Below are 22,620 nucleotides of genomic sequence, written 5' to 3' on the forward strand. Positions count from 1 at the left end.
TATAACGCCCCAATAAAGCCATAATCCAATCCCTCTCATCCCTTTTTACCTCCTGTACAGCGCAATATCCAATCCCAATGGCTTTCTCAAAAAGCCCTCCTTTGTCTCCATGGGGCCCTGCAGAATCTTGGCACCATATCTTCTCGCCCAGGTAGATGCAATCAGCTTCATCTCCATCTCGGCCACGTTTCGGCCGACACAAGCTCTGGGCCCGTAGCTGAATGGAATAAAGGCATCCTTCTGGCGCTGCGTGGCGTTCTCCCATCGCTCTGGCTTGTAGTCGTCGGCATCGGGGCCCCAGATCTCCTTGGAGTGGTGAATTGTGTAGGTTGGCACGCTGAGGACAGTGCCGGCAGTGAAGAATTCGCCGCAGATGGCAATGCCGGGAGAGTCCGCGGGGATTTGACGAGGTAGACCAATACCGGAAGGCGAGTGGTGGCGCAGAGTTTCGTTGATGACAGCGGTGAGATAGGGCAAGTCGCGAACCATGTCGTAGGTTGGGACGTCAACGCCGTGAGGAATGGCAGCATCCAGCTCGGCTTGCAGCTTCTCCATGACGCGCGGGTTGCGAGCTACAAAGTCCATCAAGGCGCATGACGAGTTGGAGGTTGTGTCGCTTCCCGCAATGAGTTGCGTCAAGGCCTCAGCGGTCAATTCCTGTCTTCCAAGCGGCTCGCCCTTGTCGTCGCGGCCCTCCATCAATCGAGCGAGAAGATCCTTGCGTTCAACATCAGGGGGGGTTGTCAAGGCGTCGCTTCACGCACGCAACCGCAATTCCGGCAAGGTTCTCCACTGCGGCGAGACCTTGGCTAAAGAAAGGATCGGGCAGATACTTGGCGTAGGGCTTAAGCGCTGGGAAGCAGCCAAGAGTCGCGCTCACTTCACCGCGACGGTTCAGGATCTCAATAGCAGGCGCATAGATAGGAGGACTGTCCGGTGAGCATCGGACTTCGGCAAGATCCACGCCCTTCTCAAGCATGCCGAACGGAGCACCGAAAGCAAGATCGCCAATGACATCAAAGGCAATGAAGTTGAACCATGGAAGGCAATCGAAGCGTGCCTCCTTCTTCCCATCCTTGCCTTTGAATTGGCTTGTGTCTACCAGGCGATCCAGCTGCTTGACAAAGTTCTCCAGGTTTTGGTGGATATACGGTTCGAACTGAACGATGGACTTGGCAGAGAAAGTGTGGGAAACCATCTTTCGCTTGCGGGTGTGCTGAACGCGGTCGCGCGTGTTGAACAGGCCACGCTGGATGGAGACGAAGGCATCGTAAAACTCCCTATTGCATGTAAGTGTCAAGTCCTACTCAGTTTGACTTATAAAGAGAGGTTCGGTGGGGATGCGCCATACGCTTTCAGAAAACCGTTACCGTGGCCATAGACGGCATTGATCGCCTCGTCGTCGGCAATGGAGACATGGTTGGGCTGGATTCGCACGAACTTGCCCATCTTCTTGTGCAGCTTGTCAACGGTCTCATAGCGATTACCTCGGCGACAGACACTCAAAAGCCATAGGTTTGAAAATTGCGCCGGGAAGGGAGCTGGGAAGCGACGAAGTGGCGCAAATGTGACGAGAAAGTCGTATAGATATGATGCGACCAGCAGTCCGCCGAGGGCTACAAGAGTCCACGGCGACAGGAGGTTTTCGATCAGCGCCATGGCTGCGTTGATGAGCTCTTGCTGTCTCGCTTCTTTCGTTTCCTGGAGCACAGGCCTCGCGACACTAAAATGTGAAGTTGCTTCGGTTGCCGGATAGTCGAAGCTCTCGGTTTTATGGAGCCCGACTATTTAGCAGCTCCTGTGGATAAATCGCCGTTTAATTCTACCGTCAGCAACGCTGACCAGCAAAAGTTTGTGCTGGTAATTCCGTGATATGTATCAGCGCTTGGAAGTCTGATTTCTGGAGAAAAACATGGAGAAGCAAAGAAGAAGAATAAAATAGACAAATAAACCACACGTCAGACAACTCTGCCTTGATTCCAAATGCAAATCTCATCTCAGCAGCAAATTCGCTATATATACAGAACTCAAGTCCCAGCCCCAACGGCTAACCCCGCAATCTGCCCCAGGCGTCAAGGGGTGCGAGAAATCGGTAGATGGTAGCGGCTTCTAGCCTCCCTGCCAAACCACGACAGGCCTTCCGCTTGTGGCGGCCCTTGTCGCCGCAAAGATGGGGGAAAAGCCTGCTGTCCAAGAGGGGCAAAGACTGGCCTGGGGCGAAGACCAATCCGAGGCCCCGAGTTGGATTTTGTTTCCGGCATAGGAGTCGGCAATCAGCATCTGCGGGCGATGGCTTGTGGCTTTGTTTTCTCACCTTGTTCATTTTGGTGGCAACCCGCCTTTCTGTGGGTTGAGCTGGCGGAGATGCTGCTGTAACTCGATGTGCAAGGTGAGGCAAAAAAGTGGACGAGTCGGGAAGAGAGAGCGGCAGTAGACGAATTGGATATGCGCCGAAACTGATTGGCTGGCAGTCTATCTCATCCCTCTGGGGTTTTCGAGCTTATTGATGATTGATACTACTATTTACGTAGGTAGGATTCAAGAGAAGGAATGAGTAAGTTTATACATCATAATTCCATGATATATCCAATGAGCAGCAGTATCTGGATAATGCTTTCAAGAGCCATATTTAGCAAATAGCAAACAGAGAGTAGTACTTGCTATGTAGACCTAGAGCTGCATCTTAGATTGCGACATGCATGTAAAACTATCACAACTGCTACTAGGTAGACTGCTATGATCCGCTTTAGTACAGCCTGAACAACTATGCGGGCATTTTTGACACAATAGCCCTGTTTTCTTGTTTCAGTAAATAATACCTGTAGCGTGTCTTTACGACCTTTACGGTCTGCACGGAGTACATACTAGGCTCGCCTTTGCAACCCGACTCGTTCCCACTACGCCTCACGAGTCAAGTCAAATGCTCATATCTTGCAACATCACCAAGCGAGTCACGCGGGAGGTCTTATTAATCACTTAAACAAAACAAAGTAAATTGATATATTCATCAGGTATGCCGCCATTTACAAAAAAAGACCAGAATAGAATCGAGTGTAGAAACGAAATAGAAACAAAATAGAAATAAAAAAACAGAATAGCCTGCCCCATCCCCAGATTTTCCTTGCCGAACTCAGCAGCCGCTGTTTAGAGTGGTGGAGTCCCCGCGGACTCGAGTCATCCAAAAATCTCCGCGCCTGGTTTACTCAAATTCTCCGTGAGCGAATTCTCGTTTATGCCGATCGACTATTCGTTTTGATCCAGAATGCCTCCTGGATCCTATCGCTCGTCAATGACTGACCAGCTATCACATCCATCTGTTTCGGAATAGTCACTCAGGCTTTCTGAATCCGAGTCGGAGTATTCCAGAGCCGGAAGAGTTGGAATCATGGAGCGAGCTGTGATCATCATAGACTGAGCAGTGGGGGGGCATACATCGGCCCAGAGACACGATGAGTCTGAGACAAGACTCTTCCAGATATTCCTCGCCACTTTCATATTCGTCGTCCATGTCAATAAGTTCAAAGGTATCAAAACACTCACTTGTGTCACCGACTTCTCCCTCCTCTGATTCCCCTTCATCGTTTCCACTTCCCTGATCTTGCGGTGGGGGCATGTGCACATCGCTAAGCGGCCTGCATTCTTGACGGGATTCAGCTTCCTCCACTACCTCATCAATATTCGCGTCAATAATATTCCTTATTGACCTGAAAATTGATGAGATGAAATTAAAGCCCGCCATTTTGGAGTTGTTCCGGGGGGGAGGGGAGGGGCAAATGTTCGGCGAAGAGTGAATCAAGGCTGTAGCTCTGGCTAGCTTTGAGAAGAAAGTTGCTCAATAAGGGAAAAATCTCATTTCAAGGGTTGGAACGATATTCAAGTTGTGAAAATAGCCGAAATTATGGGAGTTCTTCACTTGCCGTTACCTGTCGTCAGCCTGCCACGCTATCTTGTTTACACACAGTTGCTGTGTTTTTTGACCTGACCTCGCATATTATATGCACAGATGCGTTGCTTTTACATCAAGATACAATCACTAACTACATAGGTAAATGCCTATAAGTGGTACTTCTGGACACATTTTTGTTCTTTTGTCGAAATTCAGAGTGTTAGGTGAAAGACTCTGGAACGCCAGATGTGTATTTCACTCTTGTCGCTACAGATCTTCGTTTGAACACTATTGGCATTCAAAATAAAGATTCATCCAAAATTTCTACTTATGAAAGATAATGATACAATTCGTCTTCTAAAGTGAAGTCAATAGTCTGATTACAGGGATCACTACATCGAGTACTGATTTGTAGTTTGAACAAAGAGAAGAAAAGAGAGCCATTCAACACGATCAAAGGCTTCGTTCAGCACTTTTGGAAAAGTATTTGTTCATTCATTGGTTCGCAATAGTCCTTTGACTACTCACCCAAGTCTTTCATCACCATCATTGACTTGTTCTATCCTAGTATCGAAATTTAGGCCTGTAGTCCCTTTCGCAGTTCTAAACTAATCTGCGCAATGCTCTCTTCCGTCGTCTTCTGCCCCGCCATCAGATACAGTACGTTTCCAAGCACTCTACAGTGCACGTTCCATGACCCATTGGCGCCCTCCGAATCCCCTGCAATGAGGGTATCGCGGAGGTCCTGCGCGGCATTGCTAAAGTATCCCGTGCTGCCCGATGCGTCCTTGATGTGGATTGCAAGAACGCTGCCGAGAGCCCAGATGCCCGATACGCGGTCTGTTTGGCGGGAGAGATCCTCTACCAGATCACGAGGCCAGGTTGACCAGACGTTGGCAGAGGACTGGCTGCTTGTGGGAGACGTTTCGGAAGATTTCCAGCCTTGTGACTTTGCCCAATTCCATGACCCATCGTGATCCATCTTCTGCAAATCATTTAGGGATTCCAAGGCGACCTGACAGCCCACAGGGTGTGCTGTGTAGCTATGGCCGTGGAGAAGTGCATCAGTCTTGTCTTGAGAGCTGAATGACTGGAAGATATTCTCCGAAGCAAGCGTCGTACATAACGGAACAAGGCCTCCCGTGAGAAGCTTCGCGTGGACGGAGATGTCAGCATATGTGTTAAGGAAGGAAGAAGACGTGAAGCGACCGAGACGGTAGAGGCCGGTGAAGACTTCGTCAAAGATGATGGGAAGGCCAGTCCATGCGTTGGGATCACTGGGGGTTTCTTCAGCAGCGGCGCCAGATTTGCGGAAGAGATCTGGGGATTTGCGAACGACGTTGACGAGGGCGCGCTGGAAGAGAGGATCTCTATGATTAGGTGGTTAGTAAGATATTTTGAGGGCAGATGAGACAAGGGCATCCTTACACTAATGCCATGCCTCCAGCGCCAAGAACGACAGGCTCGATAATGACCGAACCGAACCGGCGGCCTTGTTTGACGAGTCGCTCCAAAGATTCTCTAATAAAAGCTTCATATCGAACATGGTGACCTTTCTGCTCTCGGCTTTGGACATCAAAAATTTCTGACAGCGAGCTGAAGTCTGCGTCCTCGCCCAATGCCTGTCTCAGCTCCTCAGGAACATTGACACGCCACTTTCCGTCGATGCACAGAACAGTCGGATAGTCAAACCAGTGGCCTTTTCCATCGTACCACTCAACCTTTTCATTATATCCACTTGGTTCCGAGCAGTCCATGGCGCCAATGGTATCACCGTGGTATGAACCCTTGAGGCCTACAATCCCGAGCTTCTCTTCTTTGGCCCATCCGTATCGTAGCTTTGCTGCTCGGAGGCCCATCTTGAGAGCTACCTCGATACCTGTGCTGCCGTTGTCAGAGAAGAATACGCGGTCAAGACGAGGGCTGTTCATCCCCTTGAGCAGGGCTGAAGAGAGCTCTAGGGCTGGACGGTGGATGCCGCTGGCGAACATGACGTGGCCGTAACGGCCGGCGGCGTAGGCAGCTGCGAGAGTTAGTCTGGGGTTCGCATGGCCGAGGCCTTGAGTCCACCATGATGCTGAGCCATCGAATGAGGCGCGGAGGAGGCTGTCGTTTTGTGAAGAGGATGATGAAGAAGGGGCGAGAGTCTGGAAGTAGTCGCCGTGGGCTGAATCGATGACGTTGATGTCCTTGGGAGTGAGTAGACTTTGCTGAGTAAAGGGATACCATATTTTCTCGAGAGCTTGAGTAGCCATGGAATCCAAGGATGCGATGCGTTGCTCATGACGCTTATCGAGATGTGAGATGACATCGCCTGTATGTTTGCCTTGGGACTGTTCTTCGTAGTACTGAGCCATTGCTCGAACATCCTCTTCAAGACTTGATTTCCTTTCGGGAGGCTCGTTCACTCCAGCGACGGGCACATCATGATGCTCTGCGAAATACTCTGAGAGATAGTCAAAGTTTTGGTATCTATCCTCTTTGAACAACACCACCGACTCAACATCATAACCCCGCATGCGAAGTGACTCAAAGGCTGATATCGTCTGGGAGATGCCTCCCAGGCGAGAATCACCAACAAGAACAACAGGCAAACGCAGAGGCGCATACATGTCCGCCTGAGTTGTTCCTGAGGGGCCAGGCGAGTGAACGCCTCCTGCAGTTTCAACAAAGAGCCATTTCCGGCCTATGTTGGCGCATTGAGCTGCGTAGTCTCTGCATTGGAAGAGGAGGGTATCGTTGGATGGAATTGTCTGGGATGAAGAAGTGGAAACAGTGAGATTCAGACGCTTTGCATGTGGGAGAATTGCATGTAGACTTACGGTGTTGGAGAGCTTGGCGGCAATGTGTGGACTGACGGGGATTTTATACTGGAAGAGGGTCTTGTTGGAGACATCCGAGGCGAATTTTGATATGTGGCTGCATAGAAGGATTGGTAAATCAGCAATGCCCATCGTTAGCCTCAGGTGAGTTGTATCATTCATCTAAATCTTCATCGTTAACCCCACTTCTGATAGTTGCTTCCAACCTCTATCTTTTCTCATTTTCCTAGCTTCAAAGGACCATCACTTACACCGATCATCAGCCTCGCTATCCGGCCCCGTAGAAACAGGCTTCAAGAACGCTACGCCGCGACCCGTCGTCCTCGCAGCCGCAGCCTTGCAGAGCAGCGTTGAGAAGACCGTCTTCCCCACCTCGGTGTTGGCACCGAAGATTTGGTACGCGCGCAGGGAGCGCCAAAGCGGCGATGCGAGCGGCGGTGGCGGCTGTGGCATGACGGCAAATCAAAAGAAAGAGATGAAAAGGACTTGATTGAGTTTCTAGCCCTGAGACATTAAAGAGATATCCTTTGTTTTTCCCTCTTTGACTTTTTTTGTTGTCCTTGAGGCTGAGAGAGGTCAAAACGATGAGTCCCTCCTGGGGCCGAATTAGGAATGCAGAATTAGCCCAGAAGGGTAATGGCGGCTACTAAGCTAAAGCTCTTTGGCAGTGCGAATTGCGTTTGGTCTCTCCCATCCCTCTCTTTCGTTTGTCATTTTTGTTGGGGGCCGTGCCGATCTCCGTTTGTCCAGGCCAAAGTGGGGATTGCTGCAGCCGCCCGTACTGTAGCAGCTCTTGGGTTGAATGACCGAAGAGCTCAGTAACTGACACGGGCTGGGAACCTCGAAATGCCTCATTGCTATTAGAGCCGGACAGCAAAGCTGTCAATTCGTTAGCATACCCGAGGCAATCTGCCAACGTTGCCCTAACATGGATAAGCGGGCTTTTTTTAATTGACAAATAGGCTTTTTAAGGGCGTAGAGTTACGGTTGAGCTTGACAATTGGGTATAGCTAGATGTAGTGGAGCAGATGCTACTATTTTTTCTCTAAACCCATGTGATGAGCAACTAATGCGTAGGTGGGATTCTTTTGCGTGGACGCCGATACAGGCCGAATGTGACTGCATTCATGTGCATGTATGTTGTTTATGGAAAAGCGTGCATAGATCATTTCAGCCGGTATAGCAAAAGTTCAATTGACGAGACAAGCCTGAATTGAGTCGATCAATTGAGCCAACAGAAGCCGGTAGTCAGCAACGATGGCCTCCAATCTCGATAAGACTCTGGCCAATATCCTCTCATTACGCCTGTCTCAAGGCCGCCTTCGTCGCCTCACAATTCCTTCTCCCAATTGTGTCGATTTCTCTTCAAACAGCTATTTGTCACTTTCCTCCAATCCAGCTGTCAAGGCTGCTTATTTGTCGTTCATCCAGCCCTACCTGCAGTCAGCAGACTCCGAAGCCGGGTTTGGTCTTGGATCCGGAGGTTCTCGGCTACTAGACGGCAACTCAGCATTCACAGAAGATTTAGAAGATCGAATCGCCAAATTCCACGGCGCAGATGCAGGGCTGTTATTTAATTCTGGATTCGAAGCCAACACAGGACTATTCGCCTGTGTGCCGCAAAAGGGAGATGTCATTGTTTATGACGAATTGATCCATGCCAGTGTTCATGATGGCATGAGACTAAGCAGAGCGCAGAGAATCCCCTTTGCACACAACCAGGTCTATGAAAGTTCTACAGCAGCATCAGAAGCATCAAATGGGAAGAACAAGCGTCAATGCCTCGATTCTTTATTGAGAAGCCTAACAGAGGACGCAGAAGGGGCAGAAGTACGGAATGGGAAGAAGAACGTCTTCATAGCAGTTGAAGGAGTGTACAGCATGGATGGAGATGCAGCACCGCTAAAAAACATTGTCGAGTGCGTGGAAAAGAGACTGCCTCTGGGAAACGGCTACATCATTGTCGACGAGGCGCACTCTACGGGAATATTTGGCCACCAGGGAAGAGGGCTCGTCTGCCATCTTGGGCTTGAAAGCAGAATATGGGGCCGTGTGCATACCTTTGGCAAAGCTATGGGATGCTCCGGAGGTGAGTCTTTACTTCTCTCTTTATTTTCTTGCTTATTATACTAATTAAGCGTGTGAATAAAAAAATAGCTATTGTGCTATGTTCTTCGGTAACGAGGTCATATCTCATCAACTACGCCCGCAGCTTCATCTATACAACCGCCATGGCCTTTCCTTCTCTCGCCAGCATACGCACAACCTACGACTTTCTAGCACAGGGCCACGCGGATCCCTTGCTCCAGCATCTCCAGTCACTTATCCTTCATATGCACAATCTGCTCATTGGTATTATTGAGCAGCATCATCCTTCGCCAGAGTTATTCCGCATAAACTCAGAAACGCCACAGTCGCCGATCTTACCACTGTTTACAAGTCGAGCTAGGAATTTGGCGCAGTATTGCCAAGAGAGAGGCTTCACTGTGAGACCAATTGTGGCCCCAACAGTTCCAGCTGGGCAGGACAGAGTAAGAGTATGCCTGCATGCTGGAAACACCGTGGAGGAAGTGGGAGGACTGTGCAAGGCCGTAGAAGAATGGATAACGGCAGTCATAAAGAGCAAGTTATAGAAATTGACATGAAACAATTGTGCTTATATATGTAGAATAAGCTCACTAGTGCCATTCCTATGATACTCTCTGTGAGAAATCGTTTTCTTTATCCCCTTTCTGCATTTCCTATTTATCATGACCAAACAAAATCGTAAAAAACAAATTCATAAACGCTCATCTATGCGCTTGAGGGGTCCATCGGCTTCTTGTCAAAGCTCTGCATGGGTTCCAGTCCCCATCGGCCAAACATGGCGCTGTCCTCGTCCCAGCCATTGCACTCCGTCGTCAACATCTTCTCTCCAGTAAAGATGGCGTTGGCACCAGCCATGAAGCAAAGCGCCTGCTTCTCCTCCGACATGGTCTTGCGGCCAGCAGCAATACGGATAATAGTCGCAGGCATCAGCAGACGTGCTGTGGCAATGGTGCGCAGCATGCTTGTGAAGGCAATGGGCTCGCGATCACCCAACGGGGTTCCCTTGATGGGCACAAGGGCGTTGACTGGGAAGCTCTCTGGGTGCTTGGGGAGCGTGGAAACGGTGTGCAGCAGACCAACTCGGTCCTCTGATGATTCACCGAGGCCCAGGATGCCGCCAGAGCAGACGTTGATGCCGGCATCGCGGACGTGGCTCAGCGTGGTCAGACGCTCATCGTACGAGCGAGTCGAGATGATGGAGGGATAGAACTCGCGGCTGGTGTCGACGTTGTGGTTGTAGGCAGTCAGTCCCGCGTCCTTGAGCTGGCGCGCCTGCTCGGCATCGATCATGCCCAGCGTCACACACGCCTCCATGCCCATGGCCTTGACGCCCTTGACCATCTCGACGACGTTCTTCAGGCCCGACTTGCGGCCGCGCATGTCTCTCCAGGCCGCGCCCATGCAGAAGCGCGTGCTGCCGTTGGCTCGGGCCTGGCGCGCCGCCTCCAGCACAGACTCGACCGACTCCATCTTCTTGGCCTCGAGGCCCGTGTCCTTGGAGTATCGCGACGACTGGGCGCAGTACGAGCAGTCCTCGGAGCAGCCGCCCGTCTTGATGTTCATCAGCGTGCATAGCTGGACCTCGCCGGGGCTGTGGAAGCGGCGATGGAGCGATCCCTGGATTGAGTCGGTTTAGTTTCAGTTTATTTTTGGGCCATGACATCAATTGATTCACTTACAGCCTGATAGGCCAGGTCCAGCAGAGGCTGGTAGTAAATGGCCGAAATCTCCTCCTTGGTCCAGTTGTTGCGCGGCTGCGTTGCTGCCACAGCCTCTGCCACCAGCTTCTTGCCATCCAGGCCCGATTTCTGCTGCTGCGGGGGAGGGGGGAGGGGCAGCTCCAAAGTTGACGGGAGAGTCGACGGCAGTGCTGTTGGCCCGGCTGTTGATTCGCACCACGGCTGGAGTTTGTCTGAATAAAGGCGAGAAGGACTGGGCCAATCGGCCAGCTCTTAGAGTTGTTGTTAATACTCTCATTGTTGCGGTTGTGGTTGTGTGTTTCTCCGCTGTAGTTGCGAGAGTTGAATGGTATTGACTGATTGATAAACAGAGTAGCTCTGACTCGCTACTATTCGGTAGCTGAAAAGAGTGGGCAGATCGGGGTTTGGCTCGATGTGATTCAATGGCGCAATGCGTCCAATCCTACGCTCAAAGTTTACAGTGCATGCATGTGGCACTACTGTTACGAACGACTGGATTAGGGGCTTCAGCGTAACTCCCTCAACCTTTCTCTTCTATTCCTGTCTTCTTAGTCTATTTGGCTCTGTCTAGCTGCGGCTTACCTTCTCGACCCTCCGCATTGGCGGATCATCGGCGGCGGGGCAGGCTCTTGACTCCATCCAAATCCGGTTTCGGTTTTTGTTGGGCTGTGCTATCGAACGGCAATCTAATCTGCTGTCATTTAGATGCGTAACGCGGCTGTCTCCTGCCGCGTGCTGTGTTATGGGGTAGCAAGAAAAAAACGCCTCGGTTATCGAGTCAATACTGAAAGGGCAACGCGGGTGGCTTCGGTTCAGCTTGATAGCGGCTCGGCAACCTTTTGTCTATTTCCCTTGCGCCGAGGGACGTAAACAAGGCGAGTGACATCAATCAAATCAGTTAAGACGCTTGAGCAGGATACAAATCGATTCCGTTGTGTCTGTAAATATGGCTCATACGGATATGCATCTGGAGAAAGACAATGATGTCAACCCTGCCTGAGTCAGTGATGGAGATAATTGTTACATGTACCTAGTGTTCCAGACTCTATAATTTTCTTTTCGGGACAATAATTATTAAACATACTCTTTTAATTATGTTAAACTACGTTTCCACTGTTTCTCTCAAATTGCTAATTGATAGTCTGCCTCCTAAATTTTACTTTGTGTTTGTCTTGTAATAAAAGATACTTATAGTGCCCCGTGTCGGATTTGAGCCTTCTGAAAATGGTAGTCTAGACTCGCCATTCATGGAGTCTCAATTTGTTTTGGATACGTATTATTTCGATATTTGCATTTATGATGAGAATGGGAGAGAAGCGAAAAGACTGTATCCAGAAATTATTTTACAGTTCCTAGCAGAGAATCCGCGCAGCTTGGTAACGCTCGCACTAACTTAAGCTCTAGTTCATGGTGCTAGCACCCGTGGGTCTGTTTTCACCCGCGTATCGATCAATATTTGGCGGGGTGGTGTCAGTGCTATTGTCTTCAGTCTTGCCCCTTTGTCGTCAGTATCTTTGTCTGCAGGCATATCTTCATGAACAAATGAGATATGATCTTGTCATAAAGAAGATATAATTGAGGGCTTCGGGACTGGCATATACCGCTCCGCCATATACGAAGTACTCCCACTAGGGCTAACGCGGAGCGATATAAGAGTGTTGACATTGTCCCTAATCTTTTCATATCGATCTAAAGGATGTCTCTGTAGCGTGTTGCGCACCATATCTGGCAGAAATTACAGAACTGCCGTCAATAGGGCCGCCTTATCAGAGAATACCTTCATTAGGATCTCCTCGGCCTCGGAATATCGGCCGTGGGCATCCAGTGCTTCAGCTAGCTGCAAACAACTCCCAATAACAGCAGCCTCATCCGTCCAACTTGAGCCAGGATTATCGATCTCCAGTTCCAGTATATAGCGAACGCGGGAACTCCATAGAGAACTGTTCATCTCGGCGTCATATTTTGGATTCACCTGATTTCACTGGGCTTGAAGGCTCTCTCGGACCTGTAACCTGTCCCATATATCGGGCTCGCCAGGTGTATGTTCGATGGTAGGAGGTTCGATGATATCGTCGGATAGCCCCATATTAGGCGAAACGGAGCAATTGTGCATACACGAAGCCATCTCCAGACCAACTACGGATGAGTCATCGGCACTGGGTTCGCCAACAGCTTCTATAGGAGTGTGATATTGATTCTTACCCTCTCTCTTCTTAGCCAGGGATACAAGTTCCGTCAAAGTTGCATCTTCATTCGTTTTAAGGAGCTTAGGGTTGTTGATTGATGATGACGCACTTGTTCCTCTCTTTGGAGTCCGAACGCTGGAAACGGAATCGGGTTTGTTCTTCTGCGAGAGTTTGCTGCCCTCCAAACAAGCACCACTGCTCAAAATCTCCTCCTCTGATTCAAATTCGACACTCCGCATTTCCAAAAAGTCCCCTGGAATTGACACTTGGGACAGGTATAAGAGGTGCAGAGTGATGTGCTCATCGAGAGTTATAGATGCGTCATCCGTATATTCGTTACAAAATGGGCAACTCTTAAACGGCTGGAAAGGCAGGAGACACTCGCATTCTTTTGTGAGATTCGTCAACTCGTCCTCAGTCATATCGCCGCCATGATGCTCGATTGCGTGACGTCTGAAGCTTTGTTCGTCTTCAAAGTACTGTACTGAATCGTGGCTTTCATCGTAGCATGCCCATCCCCGGGGTGCGTGCTTCGTCTCCATGTGCGAAATCCAATCTTCGTGCGATTCATACATCGTGTCTGGCGTAGGACATGACTCTTGGACGCATATGAATGGTGCGAGGTCTTTGATGATGTGCCGGCTACCGTCAGTTAGCAAATGTCAAATCATTGGCAAGATCATGGCACTTACGGCCAATTCTCTTTCGTGTATTCTTCTACAGGGCACACAACGAAGCAGTAAGGGCACTCGAATTCAGTTTGGCCGACAGGCACTTTGGGGCGGCGCGGGAGATTTGCTGCCATGTTTTCAGCGGTTTTCTGTTCCAGAATTGTATTCATCCGCGGTAGCTGGTTACTATCCACAGCAGTGGCAGTCTGGACAGGAGGAGCAGTTCGTGTTCCATGAGTTCGTATCCAGTTTGCCTGCAAAGCTCTCTGGGTATTGTCACAGCTATGAGCACTGTAGGACGATGCCTGGGGAGCTGGTTCAGTCGACTCCAAGGCGGCTTTCTTGCTCGATATAGATCTAAGAAATGATAAGTTTTGTTGTCTCAGGCAGATGGTCTTAGATAGCCGCTCCCTCATCTCCTGTGTTGTGTACCTGAGTGTAGCGTTCAAGTAAGGCAACACAGTGTCCTAAAACTTTACTGTGATATTCTCTCCGGTTTTCTCATCGTATTCGAAATGGTTGGGAACTTCTACAAGACTCCGCATGATACCAGATCGATGAATCGCCCGGGTATACCGAAGTAGATGGATCATGATATCCCCAACAGTTTCTGGGTTCTCATTGCTAGAAGCATCTCCCACACTTTGTGGGCTCCCATCAATAGCACTAGCCTGGCTGGTTGGCGCAATTATGCTAGAGTCGCCTACGTAGTATTAGAAAGGGTTTTACGTTTGCAAGTGGGAGAACATACTGTTGAGGGCTTCGAGGAGGTCTCTGAGTAAATCTAGCATCAGAGAACGTGGTACCATGGCCTTCCTCAAGCGGCAGTCCAGCGAGTCTCGCTTATCGTAGGGAGCAGCATAGAACTTCACCCATAGATTGAATCTAAAGAGGTGGTTCTCTATTGCTGTCCGTTCTTTGGGAGCGGATGCAGCGGAAACAAGACGCCTATTGAAGAGCTCCTGGCACTCCTTTGACAGGTCTGAGATGGACATGGCGCTGCACTATCCCGGTTGTTAATGTGCTGAGCTATTCGAGTTAGGTATTGAAGTTGTAATAAGGAAAAGGCATTCGTCACCATTATTAAACGTCAGAAAATAGATTGGCACTACTGTGAGGAGCTCGGAGGGAATGTGGTAAAGAGTTCGAGTTCCAGTTGGCAGAGTGTCACGTAAGTTTGCCGCAGGGATCGTGCGTTGAACTCGTGAGATGAGGGGTAGTTCTCTGATATATACATGTTCAAGCAATAGGGAACGAGCTATGCGTTTTCACGCGGTTGGCGGGATTGCTTAGTAGGAAACAAAGAAGCTTTCATCTCCTTTGTAAATACCCGCCGGTGATTGAACCACCTCCTGCTCAACATAGAAGTGAATTCCCTTCAGGGTGCCCAGCGAACAATATAGCAGCAGTATTGAGTTATGTTTTGTCGTTGGAACATGGTACACGCCAAAGCAAAACACTTGCTTTCTTTGTTCCCAAGCCTAGTAAAGTCTCTGTCTTGTTCTTTTAATGAACACTAGCTCAGCAAATTGAACACTTCCTTAGCTCGTTGTGGCTAGAGAAGAGCAAATTCCACTGCTTGTATCTTGTGTGACTGAACTTGATGGATATCTTGATGACAAAGCACAGATCTTGAACAGAATACTCGATGAGAGCTGCATTAGTAGGTAAGACCACCAGTGACATCCACCCCCCAAGCAATCGAGCTTGTGGAGGTCTACGAATGTCCTCAAGAAACTACCCATAGACTTTGTGGAAAGTGATAAGTCAAGAAGGCGCTCAAAAATGTTGCGAGGTCTCTTATCGCCGCTTGGAGCTTGGAACCATCTCTTTGTTGGCTCGGTCTCGACGATGCAGATGTCACTGATGCGCAGGTCTACAAGGCACCCGAAGCCACAACGTCATTTGTGAGGCCTTACTGAGTACTTAATTTCTTCGAGGTTCATCAATATAGCATACACATGGACTTGTAACTTATATAGATATTGCGCTTTCATGTCCCTTTCACTTCTCTGCATGATCTAGCTTTATCGTAACGATGAATTTTAGGTATAAGGCGCAATACTACTGAAACAACCAATTCCGCCATTTCTCCTCGCTATCCGCCTATGTATACTACATGTGGGAGAATAAGGGTATTGATAAGGTAGGTATTTTACTGTATAACATGAGAGGATCATACAATCATGCTAGTGTCTTCTGTCTCTCGGTCCCTCTTCAGCCTCAATTAATACAGCGCAGGCTTAGCGAACATCAAGCCAGGGGGTCATTCTCTGCCGCCAGGATCAAAGATATGGGGTTACCCCAGAGTAAGCCACGGCGCTAGATCAAACACATTTGCCGCCACAGGCATCTCATTACACTAGTATGTAACAAGCGAGCGCGTAAAATCCATGTTATCATAGGTACATGTAGTTAATAACAAGCTCTTTGATCCAACCGCAGTTGTAAGAGTCGTAACCTTGATCCTTCTCCAGTAATGGTTACAGGTTCGTCCCACGTTTGTCCAATTAATCAGAGCCCAGAGACAGAATGGAGTCGATAGCGACAGGGAATTTATGCATGTTGGTTGGAACATGCGGTGCGAAGTCGGCTTGCCCGAGAAGCCCTCTTTTTCATGAGGAATACATGTACCTCTTAACAGGTAACATGACAAAGTGAGCGAATCTAAAGGAGGAGGGGAACGGCGCGATTCTTGGAGCGATTGTTGTGAGTCGGCGTGCTATTATCAAATCTCTCGCAAACGCTCCCCTGACTCTTTTTGATGATAGTCCAACCGCGTCGTTCAGCTCGCAGACTGTATCCGCTGACCGGGATTCGCGGGGCTCCACGATGGTTACATCTGCTCAGTTATCACCAACACACATGCTATGTATATCCGGTTTACAAGCCCCACCAATGCGAACCTCTGCATTGAGGCGGAGTCCAATTTTATCGTCTCTACATGGACCAATCTAGCTTCTTCTCTTGCCGCTGGGTCGTCACACCCAGTTGGTTAGTATCGGACGACCACATGTCACAGAGCAACAGCTGTGCTATGGATGATGGCTGACATAAATATTCAGCAGCCCCATGTGTTGAAGAGGCACACGAACTGAGATTGACCTTTATATTTACTTTACAAGACCGGGACATCTGACACATCAGCCGTCCGTTGCAACACCTTTTGAGACACCACACAAGTTATCGTGTTACGAGCACAATTCTGCATAATATTGCAATTATGGCTTCAGTAAAAAAGGCAGAAGAGATTGTACGCCGCCTAACTAGGAAGTATGGGTACTTGAACGAAGAAATGATGAGTGATATCGAAAAATGGAAGCCAGAATACCGTCGCGAAATAGATGAAAATTGGCTTGCGATGGAGAATACCGCGGCGCACTCTATCAAAACGTCCGTATTGCACAAAGTCTCCAACGTCTACACACATGCTAACAAAGCTTTAGCCTGGCCAAGCAGATTTATGGCAGTGGCGCTCGTTTTGTGTTTGAACTCCTTCAAAACGCGGAAGATAATAACTTTTCCAAAACCACTGAAGATCCCTACATCTCATTCGAGGTCTATGAAAACCGGATTGTTGTGGAATGTAATGAAGATGGCTTTACCGAGCGGGACTTGGTGGCTATTTGTGCAGTTGGGCAGAGCACCAAATCCACTTCTTATGGCTACATTGGTGCAAAGGGCATCGGTTTCAAGTCTGTTTTTATCGCTGCTTGGAAGGTACACATCCAGTCTGGGAATTTCTCATTCGAATTCAGACATAAACGAGATGATCCTGGACTGGGTATGGTCAGGCCCATTTGGATACCAACTAATGAAAAGCTGAAGGGGCCATTGACACGCATGACTCTTTATTTTCATGACGAAGGAGACAAAGACGAACTTCAGCGCCTCAAATCAATCATCTTCAAACAGCTAGACGACTTGCAACAAACATCCCTACTTTTCTTAAAGAAGCTTCAGAGAATAAAGATGGTGTTTTACGACAAAAGTAACAGAGTTGAGAAATCGAAAGAGTTCCTGAAGCGCCAGGTCGATAAATATCGAGTAGCTTTGGACACAGACTCCGCCAAAGACAATGAGACAAGGAAAGAAAGCCAAATATATCACATCACGACATTGACAGCACACGGACTAGCAAGAAGCGATAACCGCGACCTGCCTAATACGGATGATACTCAAACTATCTCGACCTCTGCTGAGGTCGTTCTAGCATTCCCTCTCACTGCAGAATTCAAGCCAATTGTTAATACAAAGAAAAAACAAGAAATATTTGCATTTCTGCCGGTGAGAGAGTCGGATTACAAGGTGAGATTCCATGTCGCTCCACTATACCCTAGGCTGTCTACACAAAATGATTAACGACTCTCGCCATTCAGTTTCTCATTCACTCCGATTTCGATACCAGTGCCAATCGCCAAGACATCATCACCACTTCCACAAGAAATGAAAATCTCCTTGATTGGATAGCAAAGGCATTCCTTACCGCCATCAAACAGTTTTGCGAACACTCCTCTTTATGCTATGAATGGCCTCTGTTTCTTCCAAACACTGAAGGTGCATTGGATACGTTTTGGGCCGAGCTAAATATTAAAATCCGAAGAATTGTCACGACGAGTCCTACACTCAAGTCACGCCATCGGAGGGACCCGCGAGTCATCACCGACATCTCGATTCTTACTAAAGATGCGACATATGAGGGAGGTGTGCCATTATTTGACGACCCGGACAAGGACCCGTTTCTTTCACCAAAGTATTCCAAGCCAGTAAGGAGTGTTCTAAAGGGTTATGGACTAAAGAACATTTCACCAAACGCCATCTTGGAAATGCTAGAAAGTGATTTACGCAATCCTAACTCTAAAATGCATGGAAAAAAGACGGACGGGGCCTGGTATTCAGCTGTGGCTAGTCTCCTTTGTTCGTGGTTTGATCGCAATTATTCTTTTCTCAATCGATTAAGACAATTGCCTCTGATTCCCTTACGAGATGGGAAGTGGATCTCCGCGGCGCTGGGTCCGATATACTTCCCAATGACAAAAAACATCCCCATCCCTGAACGATTGGATATTAGGGTTCTACCAGTTGAAAGAATATTTGACGACGAGTGGAACAGACTATTTGTTCAACTGGGTGTTTTAGAGGCGGACATAGTTGCAGTTAGGGCATCAATACTGAGGGCATATATGTCGCCAAACAACGGTTTGCTCGGATCAGATCATTTGACTTTTTTTGCGCTACTTATATCGCACACACCAGCCTGGGATATCGACCGAAACAGAGCTTGCATTTAAGGTTGCAGTGGGGGATGACAAGAGCAATCTAATTCGGCCACACAAGACTGACATTTACCTTCCCGGAACGACACACAGGTTTAGCCCACAGTCTGTTCTTGCGTCTCGTGGCGCAGCTCCCGGGCTCTCTGTTAGATTTTTACATGAAATCTACATGGAAAGTATCCCAAAGAAACCTGATCCAAGCTTTCCATCTTGGGAAAAATGGCTGTTCGACTTTGTGGGCATACGAGAGCGGTTACGGCTTGTTGATGCTAGTGGAGGGTCTTTATCAGAAGCTCTAACTTATGTTCACAAACACCATCCAGAAGAATTCCTCGGACTGTTGAATTATCTCTGGCAACATGAGGATTCCAAAACCAAGAGGAGCGAGATTCTACGGCGAAACATCAAAGCTCTGTCTGCGAAAGAACTTTGCGGAGTGAGCTACGCTATCTCCTTTGGGGATACATGGCTCCCATTTGAGGGCCTTCGCGACCATGCATCACTATATATGGAGTTTCCACAGCATTTTCCATTTCTCAAGATCGATAACACCGATTCAGATGATAAATTCGGTGTTGAATGGAGCTTTTTTGCGGACCATTTCGGGGTCAACAAGGATGACAACTTGGGTTTCTACTTGACCATACTGCATTATATTCAGAAATCACAACCGAAAGCAGCAAGTGTGTCAACTCTGCAGAGCCATAAGATATTTAACTTATACGCTGCTATTTATTCGATACTCAAATTGTCCAGAAACCAAGACAAGGATCAACGCACGATTAAGTAAGCACAAATACAGCTCTTCGTATGTAACCGCTAATCGATTTGTATAGAGATTTCTTCGCAGAAGGCAGAATATTTGTACCAAACGGCAAAAGCTCTTGCTGGACATCGTCTTCTAATTGCCTGTGGCGCGCCCCCCAAGACATGTTATCAAAATATTCTCTCAAAAGCTTTTACTCGAGAATCATAGATGACGACCAGCTGGAAGATATAGAGCGCCTCTTTCATAAAATTGTTGAAATCCCTTCCGCCTCCTGTTCCGACATTGCGACCGAGTTAGAAGAGTCAAAGGCCGCAGGCTGTGACGGCGACGACTTTCCACGAATTGATCAGCTGTACAGGTATTTGAGAGGACTTAAGCTTCCAGTGACTAGGGTTAGGTAGGTTTGATGGTACTCGCAGATCTGGTGATTTTGGAAAAGAGGCTAATGGAAATGCAGAGAGGTATTTGCAACGAAAGAACTCATATTTGCTAAGAGTCACGGCGAATGGAGATGGTGCAGCATCTCCGATTGCCTGTGGTCTAGTAAGGTCGAAATTAGGGGGAAAGCCATACTAGATTCGCACTACGAATCCCTCAAAGACTTTTTCGTTGGAAAGCTGGGGGTCACATCGCTCACCATCCAAATGCTTTATGATGAATTGATACAGCCCTCCCCACAGAAGGACCATAATGATCTGAAAGACGCCATCTTGTCTTTTAGTAGTCTACTCCAAACCGAGCCGACTTTATTAGATCCGCGACCAATTCTGGATGTTGATAATTTTCCCGTAAGATATTGCAATGGAGAAGTCGCCCTACGATCAGCAAAGGTGGATTTTGCTATTCCGGACAGGGACCCTTTACGCAATGTGTTTCAAGACAAGATTGCGATGCTAGATTTCAACTTGGAAGATATTCGTCGGTTGAAACCATTTTTTGAGTGGACAAAGCTTGAGGAGAGATACCTATCCAACTGCGTTGTAGAGGGAACCTCTGTGTCTAAGATTGGACGGCCAATCTTGATGGAGCAGAGAGATCTGAAGCGCAAAGCTTACTATATTCTCCGGTGAGTAAAGCATGTATGTGAAAAGAATTAGCGACGCTGACAATCTATTTCCCACAAACTAGCATTGCGGCTACCTTTGGCAGTCCCCGTTATCAGGCAGACTCCTCTGAGTTTTACCAGCTTTTACGAGCCATCAAGACCATGGAGACAGCTCGTATATCCTCTACTCTGACTGTGTCTCAGAATAACCAGAACTTTTGCATCGAAGACGTTACTGGAAAAGTGCACATGGAGCACACTCCGTCCGGACTCACAATCTTTGTGCCCCGAGGGAAAAAAGACCAGGGCATCTGCTTTAGCTCTGTACTGCCAAGAAAGTTTGCAGAGTGGCTAATGCAAGATTCGACAACGCAGAGAATTGGCAAAGTTGAGAGTGAAATGGTTAATATTTTAACTGCTGTCTTTGCATATGATCGTTCTGTTCTCAGCGAAACCTGCGACCGTCATGGGATTTTTCAAATTGAGATTTTAAATGAGGATACTGAGGATGACGATGAGGATACTGAGGATGACGAAGAGGAAGATGAAGATTATGAGGAGGATACCGAAGACGAGGACACTGAAGATGAGGAAGAAGATGATCACGATGAGGAGGAAGATGACAATAGTGGATTGGAACAGCAACAAGGTCGAAGAACACGATCTCCAGATACCCCGGGAAGCGACTCGGAGACACTAGTCGAGACCGTCTTTCGGCAACGTCATCTTTCAAGTCAACCCCCGCCGGATGGTCAAGGGCAAGAAGACATACCTTCCCATCGGCAAAGTTCAATTGCCCATTCGCGTCTTCCGAGCACTCCTGGTCCATCTCTGATGCTAGCGGAGAATCGTGAAAATTTGGCATCTGCGGGAGCGTCTGCCGATACACAATATGGTGTGCTTTTGGAGAGAGTTGTTACCGCAGCTCAGAGTGCAGTATTTCCTTCTCAAGGTTCTTTTGATATGAGCGACTTGCGCAATAACTTGCCCAGTCAACTCAGAGATAACACGTTTGAAAGTTTTGATGGATTGGAGATTGTCACGCGATTTCGATCTGAAAATCAGCTGGAGCGCGACAAGAAAGTCGGGGCCGCGGGCGAGCTATTCGTGAGTATTGCGAACAGTGTAACATGAGCTCCGAGAGCTAACCAATATTTTTTCGTTATAGGTGTTTGAGTTACTATCTACCCTTGAATTGCCCCGTTGGAGCAATGAGAACTGGCAAAGTACAATCAGAGGCTACGTTAGGGCGCATCCCAGTTATCGCAACTTGGCTAGTTGGCGTGGCAGAGAAACCGCGGACCTGGTTTACCACGATACTGAGGGCCAATTTACCAATACTCTCATCGGCTGCGGTTATCTCAATCATGATGAATGGCATAATTCTCGACCAAAGTACTATATAGAGGTAAAAACTACTACAGGGCCACGAGAAACTCCATTCTACATGAGCAACAGCCAATATGAGCGTGTAAGTAAATTCCAAGAGGCTTGACCTTTGCGAAGACTAATTTGGTGCGTACAGATGAGGCGCACACACACGACACCAAATCGCTCAGAGATATACATGATTTTACGTGTGTTTTGGCTGAATAGCGATAATATTGGCATGTGCGTATACTTTGACCCTGAGCAATTGAGGCAAGACGGGCGGTTGTTATTCACAGCGCAAACATGGTCTGTCACGCCTAATGCGGAGTCTGAAGAATAATCACTCTGTCTGGGGATCGCACAGAAGGATTACTGATATATTGCGCCCAAAACTTTGTCGGGCGAGCGCGTTACTGAAGACGTCGTCGTTATATTGAACCATAGCAACACAAAATTCTTTTACGGTGGACTTCTGCTTGCATTCCTTACTTGACTGCTATTACCCACATTCGACTGCTTCAATCATTTTTAACGGTATGACAATGTGCTACGGTGCCAGGCACTCTGTTTATATGATATGACGAGCTTTTATGCACGGCGCGTTGGCCCTTGGCTTCTGTGACCGAGTCTCCAATAGATTAAATGACCTCCCTCAAAAGCTGTTGTGTTTTCTGAAATAGGTATAAGCTGCAATAGGTGTCAAAATCTCCACCTGATACTTTTACTACACGGATATGAGGAGTCAAGTTATTTATATGCTTCTGTACGACGTCAAAGTACTTATATAAACATGATCTCTTCTTCAA

The 22,620-nt window shown here is 48.1% G+C and overlaps 10 protein-coding genes across 10 annotated transcripts; 3 read left to right on the top strand and 7 right to left on the bottom strand.

Moving 5' to 3' along the window:
- Positions 1-45: 45 nt before the first annotated feature.
- TrAtP1_010386 (uncharacterized protein) lies at positions 46-699 on the bottom strand (the record flags this gene model as incomplete). The annotated part of the gene is made up of 1 exon (XM_066114683.1): positions 46-699. The coding sequence occupies one exon, from the start codon at positions 697-699 to the stop codon at positions 46-48; it is 654 nt and encodes a 217-aa protein (XP_065970780.1).
- Positions 700-730: 31 nt separating this feature from the next.
- Positions 731-1,659, bottom strand: TrAtP1_010387 (uncharacterized protein; the record flags this gene model as incomplete). Its single annotated transcript, XM_014089588.2, has 2 exons — positions 731-1,280; positions 1,352-1,659. The coding sequence occupies 2 exons, from the start codon at positions 1,657-1,659 to the stop codon at positions 731-733; spliced, it is 858 nt and encodes a 285-aa protein (XP_013945063.2).
- Positions 1,660-3,276: 1,617 nt separating this feature from the next.
- TrAtP1_010388 (uncharacterized protein) lies at positions 3,277-3,739 on the bottom strand (the record flags this gene model as incomplete). The annotated part of the gene is made up of 2 exons (XM_014089748.1): positions 3,277-3,395; positions 3,433-3,739. 2 exons carry the CDS (start codon positions 3,737-3,739, stop codon positions 3,277-3,279), a joined length of 426 nt encoding a protein of 141 aa, XP_013945223.1.
- A 499-nt stretch (positions 3,740-4,238) lies between these two features.
- On the bottom strand, positions 4,239-7,502 carry TrAtP1_010389 (uncharacterized protein). Its single transcript, XM_014089747.2, has 4 exons — positions 6,962-7,502; positions 6,709-6,805; positions 5,315-6,639; positions 4,239-5,256 (listed from the first exon to the last, which is right to left on the bottom strand). Exons 1-4 carry the CDS (start codon positions 7,159-7,161, stop codon positions 4,464-4,466), a joined length of 2,415 nt encoding a protein of 804 aa, XP_013945222.1. The 5' UTR covers positions 7,162-7,502; the 3' UTR covers positions 4,239-4,463.
- A 463-nt stretch (positions 7,503-7,965) lies between these two features.
- On the top strand, positions 7,966-9,341 carry TrAtP1_010390 (uncharacterized protein; the record flags this gene model as incomplete). Its single annotated transcript, XM_014089746.2, has 2 exons — positions 7,966-8,797; positions 8,866-9,341. The coding sequence occupies 2 exons, from the start codon at positions 7,966-7,968 to the stop codon at positions 9,339-9,341; spliced, it is 1,308 nt and encodes a 435-aa protein (XP_013945221.1).
- Positions 9,342-9,501: 160 nt separating this feature from the next.
- On the bottom strand, positions 9,502-10,359 carry TrAtP1_010391 (uncharacterized protein; the record flags this gene model as incomplete). Its single annotated transcript, XM_066114684.1, has 1 exon — positions 9,502-10,359. The coding sequence occupies one exon, from the start codon at positions 10,357-10,359 to the stop codon at positions 9,502-9,504; it is 858 nt and encodes a 285-aa protein (XP_065970781.1).
- A 108-nt stretch (positions 10,360-10,467) lies between these two features.
- On the bottom strand, positions 10,468-10,773 carry TrAtP1_010392 (uncharacterized protein; the record flags this gene model as incomplete). The annotated part of the gene is made up of 1 exon (XM_014089745.2): positions 10,468-10,773. One exon carries the CDS (start codon positions 10,771-10,773, stop codon positions 10,468-10,470), a length of 306 nt encoding a protein of 101 aa, XP_013945220.2.
- Positions 10,774-12,474: 1,701 nt separating this feature from the next.
- Positions 12,475-14,348, bottom strand: TrAtP1_010393 (uncharacterized protein; the record flags this gene model as incomplete). The annotated part of the gene is made up of 4 exons (XM_066114685.1): positions 12,475-13,324; positions 13,375-13,710; positions 13,828-14,056; positions 14,105-14,348. The coding sequence occupies 4 exons, from the start codon at positions 14,346-14,348 to the stop codon at positions 12,475-12,477; spliced, it is 1,659 nt and encodes a 552-aa protein (XP_065970782.1).
- Positions 14,349-16,576: 2,228 nt separating this feature from the next.
- TrAtP1_010394 (uncharacterized protein) lies at positions 16,577-18,644 on the top strand (the record flags this gene model as incomplete). Its single annotated transcript, XM_066114686.1, has 3 exons — positions 16,577-16,746; positions 16,800-17,661; positions 17,733-18,644. The coding sequence occupies 3 exons, from the start codon at positions 16,577-16,579 to the stop codon at positions 18,642-18,644; spliced, it is 1,944 nt and encodes a 647-aa protein (XP_065970783.1).
- A 154-nt stretch (positions 18,645-18,798) lies between these two features.
- On the top strand, positions 18,799-22,154 carry TrAtP1_010395 (uncharacterized protein; the record flags this gene model as incomplete). The annotated part of the gene is made up of 6 exons (XM_066114687.1): positions 18,799-19,415; positions 19,466-19,795; positions 19,856-20,464; positions 20,527-21,550; positions 21,612-21,914; positions 21,969-22,154. 6 exons carry the CDS (start codon positions 18,799-18,801, stop codon positions 22,152-22,154), a joined length of 3,069 nt encoding a protein of 1,022 aa, XP_065970784.1.
- Positions 22,155-22,620: the final 466 nt, after the last annotated feature.

Source organism: Trichoderma atroviride, chromosome 5, assembly GCF_020647795.1.
Source record: "Trichoderma atroviride chromosome 5, complete sequence".
In the NCBI taxonomy this organism is placed as follows: Eukaryota; Fungi; Ascomycota; class Sordariomycetes; order Hypocreales; family Hypocreaceae; genus Trichoderma; species Trichoderma atroviride.